This window comes from Pezoporus wallicus, unplaced genomic scaffold (genome assembly GCF_028554395.1).
Source record: "Pezoporus wallicus isolate ANWC-B61680 ecotype Strahan unplaced genomic scaffold, APGP_CSIRO_Pwel_v1 contig_1181, whole genome shotgun sequence".
NCBI lineage: Eukaryota > Metazoa > Chordata > Aves > Psittaciformes > Psittacidae > Pezoporus > Pezoporus wallicus.
The window spans coordinates 4,510,033-4,537,010 of NW_026641428.1; the positions used below are offsets into that span (position 1 = coordinate 4,510,033).

The window sequence follows — 26,978 nt, forward strand, 5'->3', positions numbered from 1 at the left end:
TTACTTAACATATTTTTTTGCAAGTACTTATAATTGTAGAATGATTTGGCTTGGAAAGGACCTTAAAAATCATTTAGATCACCGGTCTCCACTTGGACATTGTGCCATTGACTGCCTTTTTGAGTGTGACCATCCTTGGATAAGGTCAATTCCTTATCCACTGAGCAGTCCATGTCTCTCCAGTTTAGAGACAAGAATGTTGTGCAAGACAGTGTCAAATGCTTTGCATAGGTCCAGGTAGATGACAGCAGGCCCTCTTCCATTTATCCACCAACACTGTCACCCTGTCACTGTCATAGAAGGCCACCAAATTTGTCAAGCACCTTTTGCCCTTAGTGAAATCACATGGTCAACAGTCACCTTATTGTCCATGTGCTTTAGCATAGTTTCCATGAGGATCTGCTCCATGACCTTGCCAGGCACCGAGGTAACACTGACTGGCCTGTAGTTTACCAGATCTTCCTTCTTTCCCTTGTTAAATTGGGGGTTCAGTTTCCCATTTTCTCCTCAGTGGGAACTGTCTGGACTGCCACAACTTCTCAAATATGATGGATAGTGGCTTGGCAAATTCATCTGCCAGTTCCCTCAGGACTCGCAGATGCATCTCATGAGGTCACATGGACTTGTGCACTTCAGGTTCCTTAGATGTTCTTAAACCTAATTTTCTCCTACAGTAGGTGGTCTTTTGCTCTCCCAGTCCCTGCCTTCTGCAGCTTGGGTGGTGTGGCTGGAGCACTTGCCAGTGAAGACTGAGACAAAATGTCAGTGAGTACCTTGTTCTTCCCCATATGCCAGGGGACCAGGTCTCTTGTTTCCTTCCTTTTATCACCGATATACCAGTAGAAGCTTTTCTTGTTGCCCTTGACTCACTTAAATTCTTCATTAATGCATCGTGGCTTTTCAGGTAGGGATTGGTCCATTTATTCTTCATTCAGTTTAAACATGTTTGCATTAACTGTTTGCACAATAATGTTTTTTCACATAATTGTTAATGGCTGTTCTTTGCAAGGGAATGTGGATAAAAGAAAAGTCAATGTTGTTTAGTATGGGCCTTCTCCAAAGGCCACTAAAATTGATCATAATCTTTCCAATTGTTTATCTGAATCAAACAGAAAAAAGACATCATGCCTAATGAGTCTACAAACTTAATCCCAACAACATAAATCCTAGTGAGTAAAAAAATTTATAACATTCATGTGAGGAGCAATTAACTTGTTTTCTCTTTAAAGTAGCTGCTAGTTTTGCTTAACCATCAGCACTGATAAAATCCTTGCTGCAGTGATAGCAATGCAAATTGTTTTAACTGCAAATATATATGACTCCTTCTGGAGGTGTGAAACAAGTAGGTATTCATGCAGTCTGAGCATCTTTCTATCTGTAAATGAAGATTGATATGAGAGTTGCTTTTACTGTAAACTAATCTTTATTCAGTGTCTGCCTTTCAGCCTCAATAATCAGTCAGTATCACTCTATCATTGTTCTGCCTACCCTGCTGGAGCTGGCCTTTATCTTCAATGACTGAGCATCCTCAGCCTTCCTATTAAGCATACTGAAAATGGGAAGCTACCCCAACTTCTGTTGATGGGAGTGATCTTGTTACAAACTTAAGAGCCTTGGACTTCTTATGTGGATTTATGCTCTCAAAGAATATCAAGGACATTTAAATTCCTTTGTGAAAAATGACTGATACGAGTAACTAAAATACTGAAAGATTCTGAAATTCCTTTTTGGGCATTTCTCATAAGAAACAGGCATCAGGTCATGAATAAAGTACTTCTGGTGCTTTTCTCTTTCTTTAGTGCTAGCATTTGACTTTTCTCCCACTCAGAAATCTGTAAGAGCTCATTGAACACCTCAGGGAGCACATTCTTATTCAACGTAACTTGCAGGCTTACAGTGAGATGTAACTGTGCCACAGTATGTTTTACATGTTACGCAAAAGGTTTCATTTTTGCCTTCATTTCTATTACTTCAATTTCTAGCACTTTTCCCACTTCCTGTCATTCATTCATATGTTCACCTGAAAATTTCAGAGCAATCCTAAGTTGCACTGGCTTGTGAAAGACCTTTCTGGATGATTAAACCAACTCAGGAATTCTAGAATGCACCAGATTCTTGTCATCACTATTGTACCACCTATTTTCCTATGTCATTCATATGCTCAAATACCCATTTGTGACAGCTGTGTCATGGTTTATGAAGAGGACTGAGTATAAGGGTGACTTTGGTCTATTAGTTATAGATATGTGGCTCTGAGCTGGAGAAGGACAGTGAAAGAACATCCTGATTGTCAAGTCAATTCTTTCTTTGTCATTGGTTTTACAGGTATTATTACCTTGCATTCAAGGCACACGAGACTCCCCTTGGTAGCAGAGAAAACTGTCTTGCCATTTTGGAGAAATCTAAATTAGACAACTGGATTCTTGGGAAAACCAAGGTAGGGGATGCTAACGTTTTCTCAAGGATAGTATCCTTTTAGCAAAACATGCCTAATAATGGTTTGAAAAGTACTGCATGAACAGAAGAGCAAGGAATTAGCTCCAGTTAGCCTCCTGGGTTATGGAGGTGTGCTCTCAAGACAGCTGAGTTGGTGTGGCAAGAGGAGGGGTGCATTGGGTACTTCCCCAAAGGGCATTCTGCACCTGGCTAACTAGATAAGGAAAATATATCTGTCAGTGCCTGCTGAGGTAGTGCCTCCTTGAAATTCTTCCTGCTCTTAATTATGGCGTGACTGAAACGTCACACTCTGGCCCATCCCGTGAGCCTGGTTAGTCCATCATCCATTTGTGGAGTTTCAGGGAAGATCCTTCTGACTCTATTAAGAGCCTTTGTTCATGGTTTAAAATGGACTGGATGACTTCTGTAAAAAGGATGTTACACAGTGTCTTGAGTTGTTTTACAGTGCACAAAGGAAAAACAAGGAGAATTTTCCTGATCAAGACCCAGATAAAGTGTATGTAAGCACACGTAGGATTTGCCATCTGAAGTATAATGCTTCATTATTATGTCTAAAACCAAATTCAATCCAGGATTTATCTTCCCACTGTCAAGAAAGGCTACATTTCAAAATTGTTGATACTTGAAAAAATCCCCCCCTTCTTTTTTACTTTTTAAAGGGGGTAAACATGTGATTTATTTTGCAATGGGTTGATTATAATCAGTGAAATAATGAAATTCTGCAAGCACACTGAGAGCGAGTATTTGGTTCACAAGATTGCTGTGATATTAGCAACCAGTATTTTACCAGTTTTCTCAGCAATGGTGCCCTAAAATAAGCTGAAGTAAGACTAAAGAAAATGCAGAATACAAGAGGTTATGTTACTGCCTGCATGTAATACTGAATTTCTTTTTCTTTTTTTTTTTTTTTTGTTCCATTCCAGGTTTTTCTAAAGTATTACCATATAGAACAGTTGAATTTGTTCCTGCGAGAAGTTACAGGAAGGGTGGTGGTCATGCAAGCCTATATCAAGGGATGGCTTGGAGCAAGGAGGTACAAGAAAGTCAAAGAGAAAAGAGAAAATAGTGCTGTTACCATACAGTCAGGTAAATGTTCACATTCCCTATTTCATTCAGTGTTTTTGCATTTCAAGCTGTTAAATTTCATGTACATTATTTATTCATTCATAATAGTTTATTATGAAATCAAAATAACTGGAGGTGCTTTCCTCTTCAGCTAATTGATGCAAATATTATTGATTTACTTCTAAGGTGTCATCTTAGTATTTGGTAATGTCTTTATTTAAATATTTTAGTATTTTGAGTGTGATGCCTGTGCACAAAATTAAAATATTGTTAGGTGTGTCTATGCTAGCATGCAGCACATAAATTAATGCAGTAGCATGCTCCTCCTGCCCCCATGTATACCAAAATTCCAGGTAACATACGTCATGGCGTGGGCCCAAGAGGCTTCCTTATATCCAATTTGGGGAGCTGTGTGAGGAGGAAGTTCTTGTGCTGACATGATCATGCACCTTTGCCTTTTGGGTTAGGACATCAGTGAGCACATGGTGACAATTAAAATTTGGATGAGTGAAGCAGTGTTTGAAGTTATGGGGATGTGAATACTGCAGTCATGAACCCAGAGTTCAACATGTGGGTGGGTGGGGAAGAGGTATTGGGGGTGGGGGATGAAGTGGTTATGGCAGGAGGGATGAAAGTTTCAGCACATCTCTGACTCTGTAGACTCTGTAGCACTTCCTTAAATAAATGTAATTTCCAGCACATGGTTTTGTATTTTTAGCCTGGAGAGGATATGAAGCTCGCAGGAAGTACAAGGAAATAAGGAACAGAAGAACTGATGCTGCTATACATATTCAAGCAGGTAATTAAAACATCATTTCAATTGCCAACACCTATTCTGATTTCATGTGTTGGTGTTTATAGCCAAGAGAAATATTATACAGTCCAAACAAAAGCTATCACAAGCATTACTTCTTATCCTTTGTTCTTCAGTGCGAAATGACACCAGTGACAGGTATCAGGCACTTAAGGCTTTTTGTAATTACTTCTCTCGAAGCAAAACATACTGATTAAAAGCTGTTGAGTTAATTCTTTAAGATTCTTCTGAGCACAGTCAGTGTGATTCAACTATACATAGAGCTGGTATGAAGCACTGGTTTGTTTTGACTGTGATTGTGGATGGAGGTGCTGGACCTGCATTTCTCTGTCTTTGTGTCAGCCCTCATCTTGGCAGGTTGACAGGTTTTTGTTTTGACTGCATGTGGGGTTTGCCAGCTTTGGCCAATCTTTTGACTCTCTGCCAGGCTCCTATGCAGCCATATCAATATGAATTTGAATAAACTTTAAAGAGATTACTGGAGGAACAGGCCCATAGGGCTGTGTAGGTCTCTAGTAGAGCGCGGGGTACCATATGGCACAGAAATCTAGGAAGCAGTGCTGTGATCTCAATAGTGTTTTCAGATGCTGTTAGTATGAAGCAACCTCCATATAATGCAGTGTAATACACTTTTCCTGTCCAATCCCAGGTTGAAGGACTGTAGCCGCTCAAAAATGAGTTGTAACAAATGTGTTTACAGATAAACCAAAGTACCTTATTTATTCTACCGGCTATCTGTGATATATTTCCTTAAGCTTTGTCACCTCTCAGTTCTGTATCCTAGAGACTAAAGTCAGTCTGAAAAAGGTGTGTTCTGAATATTCTTTTGATTTGTTCTCAAACTATTTTCAGTAAATTAATTTGTTTTCTTTTTGTCTGCGTTTGCTACTCTAAAATTAAGCTTTGCTGTGACCTTTTGAAGAAACAGAATACCAGACTAATTACAGAAAGGAACAGAGTATCACTAGGATAAAGTAACAATTTATAGCTTTGCATGCATACTGTTCTGTGGAGTCATGAACCATGGCTGTAGGATTAAATGCAGAATATTCTATTAAATGAAGAACTGTCAAGGAGAATTCTTTTCTCCCATTGCAACAAGCATTGAAGGACTGCATAAGTGCTTTCTCCCCTTTTTCCTCTCCTTTGTGTTGTCATTTTCTGTTGTTTTCATGATAGCAGAAAGAGTAGATTTTAAAGTACCCCCTGCAACTGTTTTCTGGAGTATTTGCTCCATTTAGACTTGGCCATGCCGGAACATTGATTTCCTGACTTACAACAACCCTTTGCCATAAAAAGGAAAGTGAAGCAGTTGACCCGTCACTATCCCACTATTACTAGTTCCTTAAGAGGAGAGTTACCCAGTTTCAGTAGAAAGCTGGTGTGTAGCAGTATTACCTGAAGAGTGTGGGGGACATTCTGCCTTGGAGTTTCATGCAGAGTTTTTCTTGGGTGAGTAGGAGATGCGTGCTCATTACTAGCTCTTCAGTGAAAGTGACTGATCTATTCTGCTGTTTGCACACAAGGGAGAGATTGAGCTCTGTGTTCCTTCCTGCCATCTCAGATGCTGCATTGAACATGGCAGAGCAGAAGCAGTGAGAGTGTACACATAACCTTGAATTTGGACACTTCTGTTGAGCTCTCTGGACCTAATGCTGGAGGAATGCTATTAGCACTCTTCCTACCAGCGCACATGTTGTCTTCCTTTGTAACCTAGCACTTGACAGTTCTGGTGTCAGTCTGGGTGAATAACATTAGGAATATACGGTTAAGAGTGACACAGTGCACCTTCGTATTAATTAGGCTGTCTGCCCCTCCTATCTTTGGTGCTGCATTCAAAGGAGTAAGGTAATAATCCTCAACTCCTCAACACATTTCTGTCTGCCTTTGGAAACCTGTGTCTAGGACTTCTTATTTGAAAATTCTTCTTGTGCAACATTTTCTCTTCTCTCCGTGCTAATTATTTTGTGTTTCAAATCAAAGTTCATGCTTGCTAATGATAGCCACCGTTTTCCAGGTTTTAAAACACCTTGACAGTCTTTCTGTTGTTTACATTACATTGCATTGTCCAAGTGCCTAGTGACACTGAGGCAAAGGCAACTCCAAATCTCTCTTCCCTGCACATCTTATAATGTGAGTGTGTAGTTCCAGGTAGCTTTTCAGTAAAATTGAGTATGACCACCTTTGTATTTTTTTTTTTTTAATGAGCCTTTTCAGGCAGTGAGATGGATTGTTTGCATTTGTCATCCAGACATTAGCAAAACCGTACAATTAAAATATATGTACTTCCCTCTTCTTTCCCTTCCCCCTCGCCCCCTGCCCAAGCAGGCCTTGAAATTTAGGAAGCATTTGGCTTACATGTTTCTACAGAACAGCGCATATTGAAATTTGTTTTCCTTTCATCTCTTTCCCAATAAAAGCAGCCGCTCGGCTTATCCCTTTAGCTTCCTCAGAACTTCCTTTCAGAATTCCCGATCTATTACAGCACATTCACATACCAGAAACAAGATGCCTTTTCATGCTGTCAACCTTTTTCATCTGAAATGTAAATTAATTCTTGCTGGTACGCTTTGACAGAGATCAAAGTAGGGGTATTAACCTTATTGGGCCTTCTCTTCATCAGAATCAGTTCCAAAGACTGCAAGGGTAGTGTTAGGAGGCCAGTCTTCACTGTTATCTATGGCCCTCCTCCAGGCAGTCCTCTGTCTACAAGTCAGCATTTCAAAGGCGCTGATTTCTTTTGTAAATGACCTTATCATTACTTTAAACTGTGTGAAAAATGATTTGCCTGAATAATTCTTGCAGGATTATCCTGCTCATTTTAATTGTGGGGGGACTTCATTCAGATTCCAGGATATTGTTTAAGTGGTTTTGACAGCAAGTGATCATAGCCTGATATAAAGGAGGAACACAGCTCCTGATTGGAAACCTCTTGACTTGTTCAGATTGTTCATTTCTTGCAAGTCAGTCTTTGAGGTAGACTGCATTTGCATTTTAAAAATAAACAGATGCCTTTCAAATACATGAGCTGGTGGTCTGGAGATCTCTGTGGGCCCAGCAGTTCACTATCCATTGAAGAAATGTTGGAAGAAAAAACCAACTTATGAAAAAAACAACCCTCACAATATACATGAGGATACAATTCCTGAGTGTTTTACATGAAAAAAGTCATTCTTTCAGATGGGGGAAACACCCTTGCTAGCAAACAAAATATTTGTGAATTTAAAATAGATGGGGAAGAAAAAGCTACCCTACTTCAGCGTATTTATATCGCAGGTCCTCAGAATACACAGATGTTCTTAGACTCATGGCAAAAATGGTAGATAGGGTACACAAGGTCTTTCCTGCTTCTTCCAGTCACATTTTCCCAATCTGTGAAGGTCAGAAAACTCTAATTTTTAACTTGGAGGTGAATTGTAAAGAATGATTTTGTGTGAAATGTTTGAGTTAACAATACTTTGCACTTCTGAGTATTTCTTTATAATTTGGATTTGTATTGTTTTGATTTTAGTCTACATAAAGGAAAATATTTTGTTAAAATAATCTTTTTTTTAAATTATGTTGCTACATACACAGCTGGTTTAAATCAGTGTATATCCACTGAATCATCTGACTGAAATGTTGCTGCACTGATTTACCTCGCATGCAAGACTCATTTGTTATTTCTTTGTATTAGAAGAATGCATTAATAAGAATTTAAAACAACAGATAATACAATTATAAAAGTATGTTTTCCAGTTCTGATAACATGTATTTCCATGCAGTGTGACTGTCGTCCCAAAAGACTTACAGGAGGATTTTAATCTGGTTATTTCGTTTGTGAACTGATGTTGCCAAAATGCCAAATGAGTGGTGCATGCGATTCACTTAGATCCAAGGTGACATCACTGAATTCATTTTAATTAGGCCCACTTTAGCCATCTGGAATATACTGTGCAGCTCTGGTCAGGACTGAGTTTAACTATGCTTCCAGAGGTGAAAGGCAAATGACTAATCCATTGAGCCACCATCTCCTCCTCCAACACGTGCTCACACACTCACCATATGTCACATTGTATTGGAAAATTCTTTATCAAGAACTCAAGATTTGGGTTTGTTGTTTGTTTGGGTTTTTTTTAATATATATAAAAAGTGATGGATGTTCAGAAGGAAACCAGATGAAGGAAATCCTTTGTGAATTACTTGCTTTCTGTAACTTCTGCCCATACAGGTTTGCTCACTATTTACATTTCTCTAACATGTGCTTCTAGCAAAATTTACTCCATTATAATAATAATAAAAACAGAGGGTGAGAGAACAGCTGTAATTTACTATTTTACGTTTACAAGAAATGTCAGCTTTTAATAAAAGTGTTACCTTCGGGATTTTTAACAACAAAGGTTTAACACTGGCTTCAGTAGAAGGCAAGGAAGTATTTCTTGAAAACCCTATATTTATCTGTCTATTTATATCATTGTGCACGTGTGCGTACGTGTATTGAGCTAATACTGTTATATAGATCTAAGAATTATATGAGTAAAATGTTCCAAAAACTTCTAAGCACCTTATAAATATATCTAAAAATATTTTTATTTTCCTGAAAATAACAACCATTAAGTCACAGATCCGATTTTGCCCTTTTTGTATCTTTTTTTTTTTCCCTTTTAATTACATTGTCAGTGTAAGAACCATTGAAGAGATGTGTTTTTCTGAATGACAGCTGAACTGACTCATTCTGTTATCTTGATTTCACATTCAGGGTAAACCAGGCTGGTTTGTACAGGCTGCACAGCTCTGGTTAACTTTACTCTTCTGTCTCTTCGTGTTCTGTGCTAGCTGAGGGCATCCAGTAATTCTTTACTGTTAGTGTTTATCTCTAGTAACCATTAAAAGCCTGCTGCTCATCTGCAGGGAACATGTTAGGAAAAGTAGGAAGGTCTTACTTTTTTGAAGTATGAGGTCCTATATTCTGTCCTCATCTCTGAGCTAAACTCTGTCAATATAAGTACATCTGCATTTCCTTTGGTTTACTCTCCTGCTTTTGAGGAGGTGGAGACCATTCTTACTAGTTTTCATGCCCTTGATACGATCAGGAAGGGACAACAATGGACATTGTCCAACAACATGTTGGAAAATCTATTCTTGCTAATGTTGACAAAGAGTTTCACAGTCATCTTTGCTTTTTTTTTTTTCCTTTGACCAAGTCTCACAATCAGAAACTGTAATGCATGGTAATTTAAAACCCTGTATTCAAGTGGTGATAGGCATCAGTGACACCAGTCCTGATGGCAGTCTTGGTGAGTCTTCCTAATAGTCACTTCTTGTTACTAATAGTTGCTGCTTGTACGTGAGAACTCATGACTCGCTTTCTCAAAATGCTTCTGCCACAGAACTTAAAAGTTTTTTTCTGCTGTTAAACAGGAATCACCCAATATCCATCAAGAGTGAGAGATGAAAGAAGGGAGGTATTCATGGGACCCAGCAAAGGATGTCACTCTCTGTCCCTTTTAGTGTTCATTGGAATTAATTTGGCATGCAGTGAAGAATCAGATTTATAGGCTCCAAATCCTCTCAGATGTTGTTAGTTAAGCTGCTGAATGCTCTTTTAACTGGACAAATTAAGAAAGTGATATGCTGTTCATAGCAAATCAACCTCTGAGTACTTACTACCATGATATCTTGCAATGCAAGCATCAGCTTTCCTTTCCAAGTTGCTGTTATATGCTATTTTATGTGATACTGTAGATTTAAAATTGTCTGCCCAGAAAATACCTGGTTAACATGATTTTTTTTACAACTGAGAATGAATCCTTCTGCTGTTTAAAAAACTACTTAATCTCTTTTCTTTATACTTCTGCTATAGACCTGTGATTATTTAGCTTTGATCTTTCCACATTGTGCTTCACAATTTGCTCTGTAACTGTATATTTCCTATGGGATTCAGAGGGAAAATGCTTGGACTTTTCCTATCTGGAATTGTGCAACGTTGTGTGTAATGTATATGCCTTGGTACTTAGACCTTAAAGGTTTTTTAACTGCAAGACACCAAATTTCAGACTCTTTGAGGTAAATATATTCTTGGTTTGCAAGGTGCTGGGGCTGGCAGCAAACTTACTTTGTGTGAGAACTGATCAGTACAAGAAGTAAAAATGTGTATGTGGCATATAAACATTTAATACCAAGTTACTAATGTGAGTGCTAAAATTAAGTTCAGTTTCTATGTTGCTTTTCAGATCCTGTCATCTTTGGCTATGTAAAGATTAGGGTTAAAGATACTGTTTCTGGAAAGTTTGGAATATAGACTGCATAAAGTGAAAATGAGGTGACAGCTGGTAATCATTCTTCTTCAATGATGCAGTGATTGTTCATGGAGCAGTAGCAACATGAGTCTGCTAATTTCACACTCTTTGAGCCAAGTGCTTAGTGTCAAAACCACCACCAGTCAGTAATGCAAATTGCTGTGATGGAGCAGCTTCTCAGCCTCTCAGACTCCCCCAGTAGAATTCTTTGCATATGTATTTCTTTTGAAACGTTATAGATCCAGTTAATAAATGTTGAAAAGATGCAGCCCTACTAATGCTCAATGAAGCTTTTGAGAGACAAGTTTGTTTACTCTGCTACTTCAGTTATCCCATGAGTCAAAAGGAAAGTAGGAAAAATCCAGCCATTTACCTGTCAGATTCAAGGTATTCTAGAAGAATGTTAGAAACCAGCTTGCAGAAAGGTTAAGTTGAAGAGGAGTTGGTTTTGAAAATATATATGAAAACAAAAGACAAGGTAAAAACTGTGTTTATTAAATCAGATATAGCAGGTTTTGTGTAGTGAATGAGGGAAAGACCAAAATGGTTATACTGACATTAGTAAGAGTCTCTGGGAAACAGAATTCAAAAAAATAGAATCACAGTAGCTATCAGGGTTGATTTTAAAGACACACACACACATGCAATGAACTACTTAGAAATTGAGAAATTGCTGAAGATAAACCTGAAGTTTATTTTATTAGTTCATTTGATTCAGTGCTTCTTTATAGTAGACCATCGACTGACTGATGCTCAGCATGTTTCAGCAGCAGAGAGGTGGGTGCTGGCCAGCTGTCTCTGCTGCCAGTGCTGGAGTAGTCTCCTTGTCTGGTCAGTAGGGGATAGTTAGGAATTGGAAGCTGGATCACATGGGCCAAGTGAATGCTTGCCTCATCTCCACCAGATAGGCAGATTTTTCCAGTCAGATTATTAGGGGCAGAAAATTCCTCAGCCTCATGATACCTGAGCTTTATATTCAGTACACCTCAGCAAGCCCAACTTCTGTCACGCCTTCTGTAAAGTGAATGGTTGTTTATTTTAGTAACCTCTCATTAAAAGGCAATTTTTGCTGCTTCTTACCCTGGAAACTTCTGTAGCACTAAAATGCATGGATTGTTATGGTGCATTGAAAACCACAGCTTGAACTAGTCAGATAGTTTCCATTTTCTTATATTGAACAAATAAGTGCAACACCACATATTTTTGAGGAGGTAGGTGGCTGAAAAGATGACCATTAACATTATACCGGAAATAAATAGAAAATAAGGGATTAGTCACAGCACTTTCCTAAGGGAAAGAGCAGGTGCAATCAGGGTAGCTCTATTTTGTTTCCTCCACTATCTTTTCAGTACACACACACAAAACCAACCCAAACATGAATGAATAAAAGTAGTTCAGTGGAAGAAAAGTGAAATCAATCAATTATCTCATAATTTGGTAATAATTGAGGGACTGCAAATACTACAGGGTCTTTATTCTCTGTTGTGTAAGTAATGCATATTCTTAGTGTTTTGACAAAACCAGAGGTGTGAATACAGGGAAAACTTGTTAATCTTCTGATCAACTTCTCAGTTTTCAATTTATTCAATAACGTATATTTATTCTACCACCCAATTTCCCATTGTAATCTACAATGTTGTCTTGACCCTGATCCTGCATGAGGTTGCCCTAGACCACATTTCTGTGCCTATTCTACATCCCACTGTAATATTTAACCCTGGACTCTGTTGACGAGAGGGCTGTTCTTTGTGTAATTAGTCCCCAGACTGACTCTGCTTTTGCGTGTGTTTAGTGTGCTTAAAAGCTTTTTCTGGATAGGGATTTTTTGTCTTCAAAATCGTATTTCCTGATCTTAGCTCCAATTTTCTTTTACATACTGTCTCACTGTTTAAATTGCAGTCCTGCTAGACTAATAAACAGCTCCAGCTCCTTTCCCTCACTACCCTCAGCCTTCTTAATCAGCAACTGCTTGTTGTACACTTCAGCTACGTCATTGATACTCTACTTACCATCTTCATTATTCAGCGCTCTCTCACCTTTTATCAAGGTATTTCTACTTAAAATAATGCTTGAAATAAAATGTACAAGAAATAAAATTTAAAATCTGTGGGTTTAAGTGCAGATTGCTATACTTTTTAGTCTTTTGTCCTAAGTGCAGTAGTATTGATGTCTGTGGTTTCTGCTGGAGCTTTATCTCTAACTGCTCACAGGTGTCAAGAATTCAGGTAAATTTATGTTGGATAAAATTACAGAAGTAATTAAATTACTTAGACACCCATATCCAGAGACAGTGCATAGAATAAAGGATGTGGGTATCTTCAGAATGTTATTCATGGCCATTTTCTTTGCCATTTTATTTTTTAAGTTTTAGTTTAATGTGTCTGTTTCTATCCTCATCCCCCACACTAAAAGTGGGTAAAACTTCTGATTCTGTAAAATTCTGATATGCTCAAATCATGGAGTTGTGATTAAAGAAGGTGTTTGGGGAATGATTTTCTGCTATGTATTTTTAATACATTCTAAGTCAGAATCATGTTTAAATTTGACATATGCTCATTTCAAGGCCTGTCTTTCTTGCTAGGTCCAATATAATTTTCAGCTGATGTTAACTTTGCAAACATTGGAGCCACCCTCTGAGGTGCTGTCTGTTCTTTGTGTCCACTGGTCCAGTTAAAGTTGAGGACATTCAGCTCTGCACTGCAGAGCCAGGTGCTGCTCTGTGTTTTAGCTCTGCAGAATTTTTCTCTGATGCGTAACTGTGTTTTTTAGCTTTCAGGGGGTACATTGCTCGTAAAAACTACACAAGATTGAAAAATAGCCCTGGCTGCGTGGCAGATCCTCAGCTTAAGAGCAGCTCTTCTACTTCTGAGTTTGGCTGTGAAGAGCACTGGTGAGTTGAATCCTTTGCTGTCTATAGCCTAACAAAAGTAATTTTCCAAACAGTGAGATCTGAAAGGAGCAGGCGTGTCATCCTGATTCAGGTAGCAATTAGGGAACCTGCCATTTTCTGAGGATGAGCACCTGCAGGTTAGCCACGCATCTCAGTGCTCTCCCAGTTAACAGTTAGATTTACTTGCAGTGCTGTTTGTCCTGGGTTGCTGTCCTGTTTCTGTGTACTTCTCAGGAGTACCCAGAATACCATAGACTGTGGTCTATAGCAAAAAGAACTATAAAAAGCAAATGGACAAGTCTGACAGAAAGCCTGGTAATACTGTAAATTGTAATAGTGGTGCCCTCCTCTCTATAGAGGAAGGGTATTTTAACCTTCCTTACCAATGGAGTCACCCCAGACAAATGTCCCCCCTGATGCTTCCTTGGGGATGAGAGGCAAGAAGAGATCTGTTACATCTTCAGCTGTTGTCCCTCCAGCAGTGTTCAAGGAGAGGTGGCTGCATTTGCTGGATTAATCCCTTTGATTAGCAGGTTTCAGTGACTAATTGTTATGAGATTTCTCTTGCTATGGCATGGACAGAAGGACATCTCAGTGCTGTTCCAGTCTTTATTTCTGTTATATGCTTCCTATATACATATAAATGCAGGTTCTGTTACACTTCTGAAGAGTTCTCTGAAGAAAGCAATTACTTTTTTGACTATAACTAGATAATGTTATTACATTAATCAGGGTGTGGGGTTTTTTTAATAACCATTGAGCTTCTCCAAAATGGTATTTCTTTCTCTGTGTATGCTCATAACATTAAATTACATTAACTTCCATGCTAATTTTGATTGATTTAGATTGAATAATATCTGCTACATGTTCTGGTGCATTATTATAGGATATTATTAGTATAGGATATTATTATTATTATTATTATACATATATTATTCTGGCGTAATCACCTGATTCTTGTAGGTTAATAGTGATCCAGAATCTTTTCCTTGCAATACTCTTGTTTTCAGCAAGAAAACACTTCAAGCCAAATTCTAAGTAAATAAATAAATACTTAGATGGGTTTAGTAATTATTTTCAAAGAAAGGATAAGCCCACTGCAGTTTGCCTTTTTTGCGTTACCTTACTGCTCACTGGGGCAATGAGTTTCCTAATTTATTATTCCCTTTATATGCATGCAGCTCCCTCTGTCTCTTAAGTAGTTAAGGGGTATGTATCTTGTGATCGCTTTAGAACTATTGATGATGGCATTGTCATTTGTTCTCCAGTCTGCACTGATGGTTAAAAGCAAGAGCTAATAAGCTACTATCAGTTTTATTTGGCATCCTAAATTATAATTATTTACAATATAAATAGGCTTTTTTTTTCTTCTTCTTTTTAGTGTCACCTGGACTTGTTTGGAGGCACACAGCCTCTCAACTTTTTCCTTCATCTGTTTTATGTGTATTTAGACAAAAATAGTTTTATTCTCTTTTTGCATTAGACTGTTTCTGGAAGTCCTTGTTGTTCTCCAAGCAAATGTATTTTTCTGGTTTAGGTACAGCTTGCTTAATTGCACATCACTCACAAAGGCTCACAAAGATTTTATGGTTCGGTAACTGTTAAGGTGAATTTGGGCTCTATGAAGCACAAATATACAGACCTATAAAGACATTCAGTCACCAAACTCCCTGAAATCAATGTCTAAATGCCTTTAGATATCTGGCCTGAAGGTGCCCATATAAAATACATTGGCCATTCAGGTCTTGCACCAGTCCTGATTCTATGTGCAATCAGACAGATAAATAAATTAATTCCTTCTTTTGCCTGGAGTTGCTAAACTGCCATTACTGCTGGCAGTTCTCAAGTTTAATTCCCCCCCCCAAAAAAAAATATTGCAGTTTATTTGCCTACTCCAATAAATTTTTCAGCAATGGCCTCAGGTTCCAGTGATTTCATTGAAACCTGAAAATGTCCAACATTTCACAGGTGATATTCATAATTTTAGGACTAAATCTGATAACTTACTTCCCATGAATCAAGCCTCACTTCCACATGTAGCTGTTACTGGGTAGTTGTGTACTAAGCATTCGTCTGTTCAGTCATACAGGAAACTTCTAGGAAATAGGAAGGCTGCTGAATAATAGTGCAGATGTTTAACACAGTAGCTGGTAATCTGTCCCTAGAGAAGACAGCCGCACTGTGGCTTCATGTACTGTGGGTCTAAGGTATAAAACAATAAATATTCTTTTATCTTAATTGTGTTTCATTTCTTTTACTTTAATTTCTTTTCTTTCTCCCTCTCCACCCCCTAACTGGTAGTTTTGGAAAAATAAAATTAAGCTGAAGGGTATGCAGGATCAGAAGGCAAAATCATTTACAGTTCTGTTCTTTGGTATGCACAGGAATATAACTGCACATTGAAATGTATGGCAACCTGCTGCTTTTTCAAAGATCTGTCAAAAAAAGAAGTTACAGTATTGTAATATATATAGGACTCAGTTTTACCAAGTAATGAATTTCAAAGTGTTCAGAAGAAATGGGCACTTTAAAAAAAAAAAATTGAATTCCTTCAAGGAAATTGAATCTCTACGACTAGTGCACACTCTTCAGTCAGTGAATGCAGGATGTAAGCAAATTCCAACTAATACATGGCGTAGGATGTTAATTAAATGCACACATCAGTTCATTTAACATTGTGTGTTAAATGTTTCCTGTATTTACATGCTTAACTTGAAAACCAGTATTAACTGTGTTTGAATACAAAAATACAAATACATGGAATTAAAGACTCATTGAGAATTGGCAAATAGGAATAGAAATAGGTACAGGAAAATAATGTAAACGTTAGCAGGGAAGTGACTTTGTGTCATTGAAGATACGTTTTTCCATTCAGTTCCACTGAGCTGTGAAGTTGACCATGATTCCTTCTACCAAAAAACAGTCATGGGATTAATTGTCCACCTGAGAGACTGACACTAAGTCTGAATTCTACCCCCTGAAATGCAGTCTGTGTATGCGACACTTGCCGAGCCTTTTCTTGACATCATCAACCACTGAGAGGAGCCTGCAGGCCTGCATGGTATGAAGTAACTGAATCACAATCAAACCATTTCCCAAGGTAGCTTATTGAAAAATTTAAAAGGGCAGAGTTATTTAAAGAGCTAAACACAGTCAAGACTAAATTCAAATGAGGAAACTGAAAACCTTTCAGAGCCCTTTTTACAACCTTGCTGAAGAACAGATTTGCCCTTCTGCAGAGAGCCGAATAGACATCAGAGAAGGGAGGAGTATGACAGGATCTCCTCTCCCACGAGGCCAGAGTGGACACCTACTTCGCCTCATGTCTGCCTCCATTTTACAATTGGTCATTGCATAAAATCAAAGTTGCTGCATTTTTCAATGTCATAGCTATAATTTCAAGTTATTATTAGAGATCTCTTGAGCTAATTAAGAATAATCTGTAGAGAAAGGAGAAGTAATTTTATAAAACAACCTGTGATTTTTAACTTGTTAGACTGACAAATCTCTAGTGAATATATTGTTCATAAATGTTCTTGTTCTTAGCAGGATAACTTATAGTTTAGTGACTAAGGACCTTAATCCATGCTACGTTGTTCATGTTCTTGTTCAGGCTGAGCTCTCATCCTCAAGTTTTTTTAAATCCCTTTAGAATCTCATCAAAGCATCTGTAACCTACATATTCCACCATCTTCTTATCCATTTCCCTCCCAAATGAAAATTGTGTTAAATAATACTGATCTGATACTTACCTAGGAAAATGTTTCTGTATTGTTCTTTTTTTCCTCTAGCTCACTGAACTGTAGCTCACTAATGCTGAACGTCACAATACAAGTTAGCTATATGTACATGATCAGTGGCCTTATACTATGTAGTACAGCAGAAAGAATACTTTCTACATAGTGACTTTGTTACACATTAGATACGTCTGTAACTATAACTGGATATCAGTGAGTATCCCTTGCTGCTTTGTGTCCTTATGGAGCTCTGTGTCTTAAGGGTGCATGTTAGAATATGAACAGCAGTTTATACTTCTGGGTTGAATTCATTGTGATTTTTCTTCTAACATCTTTCACTTTTTAGCTACTTGGTGTCATATTCACACTTTGGTCAGCATAGGTTCTCTGAAACCATTCATTTTAGTAAAGCTCTTGACATTCATGTGAGACTTAGGTAATCAAGATTGGATAATAAAGCCTGAACAAAACTACACAGGTATGCCACCTCACGTGTTTGGAAAGTTACCGACAAAGAATAAATATCAGTATTGCTGTGTTCTACAAGAAATATGCATCTGAAAGCCAAGTTCCAGAAATGGGCCTGTTTCTACTCATTAATGGCTTTACTGAAATCTGATCACTAAATTTGTATCAGTACTACATGAGTTAAAATCTGATAACTAAATTTGTATCAGTACTAAGTGAGCAATGATTACAAAGGTTTAAGAGGGCAGGATTAGAATTAGAAGCAGAGGTACATAGAATGAAAATGAAATGAATATCAGTCAGTAATGACACCCTCCTCCAAATTTTACATCGGGTAGTAGCAGTGAGGATACATGCTACCTCATATAGTGCATCATAACATTTTCACATCACCATCAAGACCTCAGTTAGTGTAATATAAAATAAGCAAGAAAATAAGTAAGTCCCTCAAAAAAAAAAAAATCACATATCTCTATAAACCAAGATAAGGGGAGATCTCTAAGGGAGATGGAAAACTGAGGTACCTGTGGTATCATTTCCCCAGTCGTGTTAGGCTGATGTGAAGAGGAAAGAAACAAACTGTTCTCCATTGAGAATCAGGCAAGAAATAACTGGGTTTCATTGCAGCACAGGAGAATTAGGTTAGACATCAAGAAAAGCTCACTGATGGTAATTTGAGTTAAACCCTGTGCAGGTTACCTTGGTGTCACAGTTTAACGCCAGCCAGCAACTGAGTACCATGCAGCTGCTTGCTCACTCCAAAGTTTTGAGATCTCCACCACTGTAGGTTTTAAAAATCAGCTTACACAGGTCTATGACAACCCCCCCAGAAAAACCCAGACTAGTAGGAGTAGCTGATTTTTATCTGAAAATGGAAATGGCTTAGGTGATTTGCTACGGTTCTTTTTATGATTTATAAATACAGAGTCAATTCTCAAAATGTAACATCTCCCAGCCAGTGGATTTGGCATTGGAAGTCAGCCACTTTTATAACATCTTAGTGCCAGGAGCCATTGCTGCACTAGGAGTAGGGAGTAAGTATAAAAACTATCCCAGAGGGGTACTTCTTGGGTCAGCTGTATTCACACAGCTTTGTCTCTGTGTCTGAAAAAAAAAACAATGATCATGTATAAAAGTTTTGCAATGCTGGAGGCCCATTGAAGCAGCATGCAATGTGGATTCACCTATATGGATGCTGGAGGGTTGGCATGTAAACATAATATGCTGTATATCACTGAGAGTAGAGATTAAACATGATTTCAGTTCACATGAGCACAGACCCACTCAGAAACTGTGTGAATTAAAATTTTCATCTAAAAACTCTTCTATTATCCGCTCTACTTTGACTCAGTCTGCAGCTTGCCTCTTACTAAAGTGAGGTTCACTCCGTCAGTCATTAACGAAACTTTCATTGGATTATTTTGATTGAAACAAAAAGAAAATCATTATGTTAGTGTGTTTCAATTCTTCATGGATAGCTGCTTGAAAGGGCTGCATTTCCACATTTTAGTTGTTTGCTTTTTGTCAGAATCTCCAGATGAATGGCCTCAGGTCCTGGTGATTTACTGCTTACAGCTTTCTCACTTTGCTCCGTAATTTCCTCCTTAGATAATTTCAGTTTCTGTCCACAGAGACTGAACACTCTGTGTGTGATTTCTTGTGTAAATCATCTTTTGAATATGACTTTCCATTTCTTTCCACAGTAAAAGCTGTGAGAAAAGACATTCTGCTTTCCTTTAATTGCTTCACTTTCCTATTTGTAATCATAGCTAACATTAGGTTATTGCTTGTGATGGAAATAGGTGGCTGGTCTGCAATTCCTGTGGCACACAGTAGAACTCATTGGGCCTGATTCTGCTCTCATGTAAGCTTCCGATTACTTTACAGTTGATAAGTTCAAATAATTACTTATGATTCTTAAAGATGTAAATGGAAATTTGGGTCCAATTTTTTAGTGTAATCACTTTTTTTCTTCCTCCCCATCCCTTTGGAATTTTTCACTTACCCTTGCTGGAAGGATTAATTTTTTTTTGTGCAGGTGTACATTATTTTTGCAAAACGAGCTGTATTCTTTCTAGTGGAGTATCTAGGAGTGTTTCTAAGATTTTTTAAGGCATTTAAACGATGAAAGTCTGAATTCCATGACTTGCACTCATAATGTCCAGGATAACTCCAAAACCAGCTGGTTTTCTCCAGCATAAATTAGTCTGCAATACTAGTTTTATGCTGCTATGGTATGACTGCTTTCAGTGCTAAGGATAGTGTGGCTATACACTATACAGATGTGTAGACAAACCCTAAGAACCAGTGTTTCTCTTCTTGTCAATGTTACTTGCTAATTGAGTAATTTATAGACAGTCCATATGTGCAGACTGAGGCGTATTATAGCTCAGTAGCTGAGCATTCAGGAGCAAATTGCTGTATTGCCTGAATGAAGCCAGGCACATGAACCTGGGTCTCTTGCACCTTTCCCAGGTAAGTGTGCTGGCAGGATCTCATCTCTCTGACCCAAACGCTGCTTTCATGCAAATGTTGAAAATAAGCACATTTTGAAACCATAGGACAAGCAGTTTCTTCAAAGATAACTAAAAATACCCTGCACCTCAAAATCAGCCTCCAATGCCGCATTTGAGAACATCAGCTAACATCACTGATTGGCTCATGTGAACTAACTACTGCTATTGCATTTTTCATATTGCATACTAGCCAAATGTTCAGAATAGCTCAGAGACTGATTTCAAGGAGCTCAGCATCTACAGTTGATGTGTTTTCAGTGTGTTTTCAGAAGTGTTCCCTGCCAGTTTGACATTGTGGTGGGTTGAGCTTGGCTGGTGGCGAGGTGCCCACCAAGCCACTCTGTCACTCCCCCTTCTCAGTACAACTGGAGAGAAAATTACAACTAAAAGCTTGTGAGTAAAAGCTAGTGAGTAAAAGCTAGTAACCATAAAGTACATAGTTATATCAGCAAGAGTACATTCTCTGGAAGGATGGGGTATCTTGTGCCAAATATAACCCAATTTAGGATTGTTTAAAAGGCAAATGGCTGAACTTTGCCTCTATGCTTTTGAAACGTTTAGGCAGTGTTCTAGCCCTGGCATAGTTAACATGCTTGCAAAGCCACACTAAATTCTAGATGTAATTTGTTTTAATAGAAGATAGAAATTAGTTCAGGCTGCAGATTTAGATTCAAATCTAAGCAACCCCAAAATCTGGATATTTAAATTTAGATGACAATTCAGTCCATTTTGGCATTGTAGGCCATTTGCAACATACTGATCCAACCATAGATTTTGATTTTTATATTCACCACAGTGATATTTGGGGATCAGTCATGATTTTTAGTTCATACTGGGTTTATTTTCTGCAGTGTTGAGAGGTGGGGGGATGAATCATTTCAGCAAGTGCTTGAGTAATTTTGGGGAAAAATGGCAAGTTATCTAACTAATCCTACTAAATAAATGGTTATCTAAATAATACATATACAGGATAAATAGTAATAACATTACGGAAAACATGGTACATGCACAAATGCAGTGTTAAATACAGTCACAGATATATTTTATACTTTCCTGTACAAGATGTGTGCCAGTACAAAATGAGAATGGATTTTTAAAATGGATCGTTCCATTCCTCCAAGGAAAACACTAGTTTAAATTCAAATTACAGTTTAGGCTTAATGTTTTCCTTCTCTTAGTGTCAAAGAATAAAGGGGAATTTAAAATTCCCTAACCTGACAAACAAATCCAAACTTCCTTCGCAAAATTGCAACATTACAGAAAAGTTGAATGTTTACACAATGTTTCATTTTGTTCCCACACACTGAGGTGGCTTATTGGCAACCGTGCTACCGTCATGTTGTGATTGGTTTGAAACAATTCAAGTGGGTGCTCTTGAGCTGAGGTACCACATTCAGATGCACTTCATTAACCTGAGAGTTTAAAACCCATTGCAAATAAGGCTTGAAATACTTCAGTAGCCTCTGTGGATGGCACAGGATAAATGTGTTATCTAATACATATGCATGGTGATATACAGCTGTCAAATTTAATACACAGTAGTTTAAAATCTTTAAAGTCTTTCAGTAGTGTTATTTTAATCTGAAATATTTTAAAGGTGAGTTTTGAAAGGTAAAATGCATTTCTGGCCAGACATTTTCTGAAGTCCAGCATGTTGTTCTATTGTTACAAGAATAGTTTATAACTAGTGCTGCTGACTGAAACTTAAGTATTGACAAAAGATGAAATTTGAGGTCACATACATTGTAATTTTTAATCAGTAAAGCAATTTTTGTTTTTTTCATTCCCCGCCTCCCACTGCAACTGAAAGGGCTGAAATGTATGCAGTTGTAGCAACTGTAAAACTGAAAGAGCTCCTTAGTACCTTGTAAAGCTTTGTCCCGTCTGTGAAAAAAAAGCCAAGATATAGTTGTTTAAACAGAAATCTATGACTGAAATTTAGATATCAGATTATTTCATTTATGAGTAGAAATACCACTGCCATTAATTGTATTTTCAGAAAGGTTGTGAGGGGGTTGGAGAGTAATGGTATAATGGCTGAGGCATGTTTGGATAATTTGACAATCCTGGTTTTAATCCAAGTTTTAGGACCAAGAGCTTACCAAATAAAATCTGTGAACCTCAGGTTTTTATCCATCAAATGAAATTGGTAGTATATTTCTTTGCTTTTGTGTAGTTAAGGATTTTTTTAAGGATTTTTTTCTGTCTGGGTGGACTTTTACTGTAGAAAAGATCCATTGACTTCAAAGGCCTGCCAACAAGGATCAGGGCCTACAGAGGGGTTTTATGATACTTTAATTAGCATTAATGAGAGCAAGAATTGGCCTTTAATATTTTTCTGGTGACATAATGTGATGGCAAAATAATAATAGATAGACAAAGAATCTAAGAACTTTTACTCCTTGCTCTGTGCTTAACCCAAATGGCTTTAGGAGAACACAAAGCCGTGTGTTTCACTTCTTCCTCATCTGTCAGATTTTGAGTGCCTAAGTTTGAATTCTGTGAAAACAGCTTTTCACAGCCCGGGGGGGGGGGAATCATGTAAAATCTTGTCAAATTAATTTTAATACATTACTTTGATTTCATAGAATTCTTATAAACTCATTTTACACATATGCACATATCCACAAATTTTTAATGACAAATTCATTGTTCATAGCCTGTTACTGTGTTTAATAACATGCGCTTCCTTACAAGAGGAAATGGGTCTGGTCTGTGTTTTCTCTGAATTGATTGTATGTGCATATTTAGAAATTGGGGGAGGGGAGAAAGGGAAAATCAACAAAAAAAAAAGTGTATGTCAGTAAACCTTTTTTAAGAATGAAGAAATTATGATATTTAAACTACATATTTTCTTTTTCTTTGCTTTAGGCAGCAAACCAGTAACCAATCTTCTCCTGTGGTGCCTGATTTTCCTGACAAACAAACAAAAAAGGTAGCTCTAAGTTTATATTCTAAAATAACATCACATTATAACTTCAAATTCCTGAGTCCACAGTTCTGCAATGTGTTCATGGCTGCTTGGCGTCGCCATCTGAACATGAAACCGTTAGTGATGTTTTGAAGTCTTTGAGACAAAAGCCTGCTTGCTAAGAACTTTAGTTCTGTAGAAAGACAGGGAGGTACAGTGAATAAGAGAATCAAAAGGCTGGAAATTTGCTGCTGAGAATAAATGCTAGCTGCTCCCTGAGGTGATTTGTCTGTGCACTTCACTTTCTACAGATGTTAGAGACTCTTTTTTAGTAAGGACCTGAGGTTCTTTGGTAGCACTTTGATATCCTGCTCGAATTCAATATGTGAAATGGAGGAGTCGCTCTGTGACTTGGAGCACAGCATAGTCTTTGAAGTCTGATCCAATTTTTGCTGCTTACCATTTGATGTTGAAAGGATGAAATGGAGAAAATGTACAGTTTTTGCCAGTAACTCTGCTGAGCATATGTAAGATTAAAAAAACAAAATCCCTTGGATGATGTACTTAGAAATGTTAAGCAGATTAATACCTTCCTATAGCTTTTTTCTAAAGATACAAATTAACTATGAGAGGAAATCAGCATACAGTGCATGCTATGATTTAACTGCATGAGGAAAGGGGATAAATAAGTTAAACAGAAAAAGTAAACAAATGTTTGTGATGTGGGTGCTAAGTTGGTGTTACTGAAACCCACAGGAATCTTGTGTGACTTAAATCTAGCATTAGACGTTTCACAAAGTCGTAAAATATAAGAAGTCGCTCTCTCTGAGGTCACAACTATATCTAACCATGATTGAGTGGAATCAATACATTTCTTATGTGCCTAAACCAGCATTCTTTATTCCAGAATGATTTGGATGAGATTTCTGCTTCTCCATTTATTCGAAGACACTCGTTCAAAATGAGTGTTTCACAATCAATTAGCCGGTCCTGGTCAGTTGCAGAGCATCAGTTGTCAAGTCCCTTGAGATCCCATAAGAAAGGAGGTAAGAAATATAGTAAAGTAACAGAGATCTTTCGTTTGCTATTTATAACCTACATATTGTCAGTGTGTAACTTGCTTTATATATTGATGAGGTCTTTTAACAGCCTCTTGGAAGGCAGAAAACAGAAAGCAACTAACTTTCTTCATTAAACTAACATTTTCAACCTGGAAATATAAAAAAGCCCTTAAGTACCTGAATTACATAGGCAGAAGTACGAAGATTTTTGAAATATAGTTTATGCTAAAAATGTGGTTAATAATCTCAAAATTCCCTTTTAATGACATCAAATTGACTTTCAAGAGCTTCAGCTTTCCCTTGCCTTCCAGCCTCAAAAGTGGAAAAGAGTAACGAAATCTCTCATGTTTGGCAGAATGAAAGACAACTTGTTTGTTCACACACACAAAGATTCAGTCAGCAACACAGGAAAGTCTGCAATAATTCTACAATCTATGGAATGTGGATTTTTGGTTTTATTTGCTGATACATTATTTTTGCCATGGTCAGTAAGAGTTTAAAAACTTGAAGTAAAACATTATGACATCTGTTGGGTTTTAACTGGTTCAGGTTTTAATATTACAGGAAATCATTACCTATCAGAACACTTTTCTCTGTTGTTGTTGTCATTGTGTCCTAGCAAATCTGTGAATACAGACTTTAATACTGGATCAAAAAAAGGTCCAGGTTGGATATAAGGAAGAAATTCTTTCCTGTTAGGGTGGTGAGGCACTGGAATGGGTTGCCCAGGGAGGTTGTGAATGCTCCATCCCTGGCAGTGTTCAAGGCCAGGTTGGACGAAGCCTTGAGTGACGTGGTTTAGTGTGAGGTGTCCCTGCCCATGGCAGGGGGGTTGGAACTAGATGATCTTAAGGTCCTTTCCAACCCTAACTATTCTATGGTTCTGTGATTCTATGATTCTATGAAAAAATACCTTCCATAGTTTAAGATGAGGTAGGTTGATAATATGATATCTGTAACTAGAGCCAACATATAAATGATACATTACTTTCCAAGTTATTACTGAAAATTAGTTATTTACAATTTTGTGCCATACAGTAACATTTATATTTATGTATTTAATGTGACAAATTTCATCTTGTAAGTATACAAGTATTTATGTGAATACTCAAGCCCTAATCCAGCAGTTTCTGTGTTTGAACTTTATAGAGCTCAATTAAACAACTTAAAATGTAAAGGCAAGAAGATAGGTATTTATAGGGAGATACTTCTGTTAACAGAAAATAATGCAAATTCAATGTTTTTAGTCTGCTACACAGCCATAAAGTGTTTTCGGTGCTAAAAACAGAAGAGTATGTAAACACAGCAGGTAGAGAAATCCATTATTCTCCCTTCACGCGTTTCTGTCCATATGGGTTTTGAATCCATAGTGTGGGACTGCAGGGGATGTGTGCATTACTATCTTAAATTATTACATGTTAAACAATAAACCTGTCAAATAGAAATATCTTCATTGCAGCAAATCCTCTTGAGGAAAGCAGTCTGGGCCCAAATCTGTCATCCTTTCTCTCAGCAGATATTGTACGTTACCCTGCAACTAGTCTTCTTGAAATCAAAGACATTGTGTCTAAGGTAAAACAATTAGAGTAAAACTGGCAGAATTACACCCTTAGGAAAAATGTGATTCAGAGCCATTACCCAGTAATTTGAAGACTAAAAAATGTGAAGTGATATAAGAATAGACTTTGAAGAAGAAATAAATGCAACATTGATTTGAACTATTTAAGAAACATGTATGGGTAAATGAATAAGCATGCAAATACAGAAAAGTAAGGAATTTCCTAGGTAAGCATGAAGATACTCAGATAGATGATCATATAAATCACACTTCAATGATTAACTATTAAGGAAATAAACCTGCTTGAAGAATAATAGCTTCCTTGGGTGCTTTTAAAAGCATAACTTGCATTCAGAAATTCAGATGCTTTCACAGTCTGTATTCAGCCTTATTGTGTGAAGTATACTTTTTTAAGAAGAGGTTATTGTTAGACCTATTGTGAAAACTAGATGAAACAGCAAATACCTTTTGGAATAAGAACTCATGTATAAAATACATGTGCTTTATAATGTACTGCTATGCTATATAAGCTGTTATTCACGCACAAAAAAGCTGTCCACTAGGTGGTCCAAACAATGTGAAGACAGTTATTTTTCATAGTGAGACTTTATTCTGCAATGTTATAGATTGATTTTGAATTCTCTTTTAAGTTACATTACAGGCAGACTAGTCTGCAGCCTGGTGGTAGTGCTGTGGACCTGGAACACAGGCCAATGGGGAAGGGAATGTGTCAGGTTTTTGCACTGGTCTGTGACCCGCTTATGAAGCAGTGATGTTTGCTGAAGGAGGGAGTCTGCATCCAGGCTTAAACACAGAAGGAAGGACAGGCTGCGCACTTGTCTCGAGGCCTTAGTAGGTGAGGCTCTAGTGCAGTCAAGGAGGGACAGAACACAAAAGGGAAAAAATGATTGAGTTTACATGTTTTTGTGTTATTCAAGCAGACTATTCACTCACATCTCGTTATCCAGCTAATAGCACGGACTGCCTGTTGTCAGCAGAAGATTGGCAAAGGAAAAATAGACTGAAATTTCCACGAAGATCCTGCAAATCTGTACTCTGTAATTAATGCAGAAAGAAAACCCTCTTTTTCACTTCAAAAGCCTTTACACTGGGTCATAGAAAGACTGAGCAGTATGGCCAAACTGCACGCAGCACAGGTTAAGTGGTGGGGCAGGACTACTAGCAAAGTCAAGAATCTCTCCAGTGTCTTCTCTGTGACACAC

At 37.6% G+C, this 26,978-nt stretch overlaps 1 protein-coding gene across 1 annotated transcript in view; it reads left to right on the forward strand.

Moving 5' to 3' along the window:
- The window catches only part of MYO3B (myosin IIIB), a 206,582-nt gene that overhangs the window by 141,891 nt on the left and 37,713 nt on the right, over positions 1 to 26,978 (forward strand). The window contains exons 30-35 of the mRNA XM_057423759.1: positions 2,326 to 2,437; positions 3,381 to 3,543; positions 4,241 to 4,321; positions 13,384 to 13,504; positions 23,097 to 23,160; positions 24,044 to 24,182. Coding sequence (XP_057279742.1) covers positions 2,326 to 2,437; positions 3,381 to 3,543; positions 4,241 to 4,321; positions 13,384 to 13,504; positions 23,097 to 23,160; positions 24,044 to 24,182 — 680 coding nt within the window. The remainder of the gene's footprint in view (positions 1 to 2,325; positions 2,438 to 3,380; positions 3,544 to 4,240; positions 4,322 to 13,383; positions 13,505 to 23,096; positions 23,161 to 24,043; positions 24,183 to 26,978) is intronic.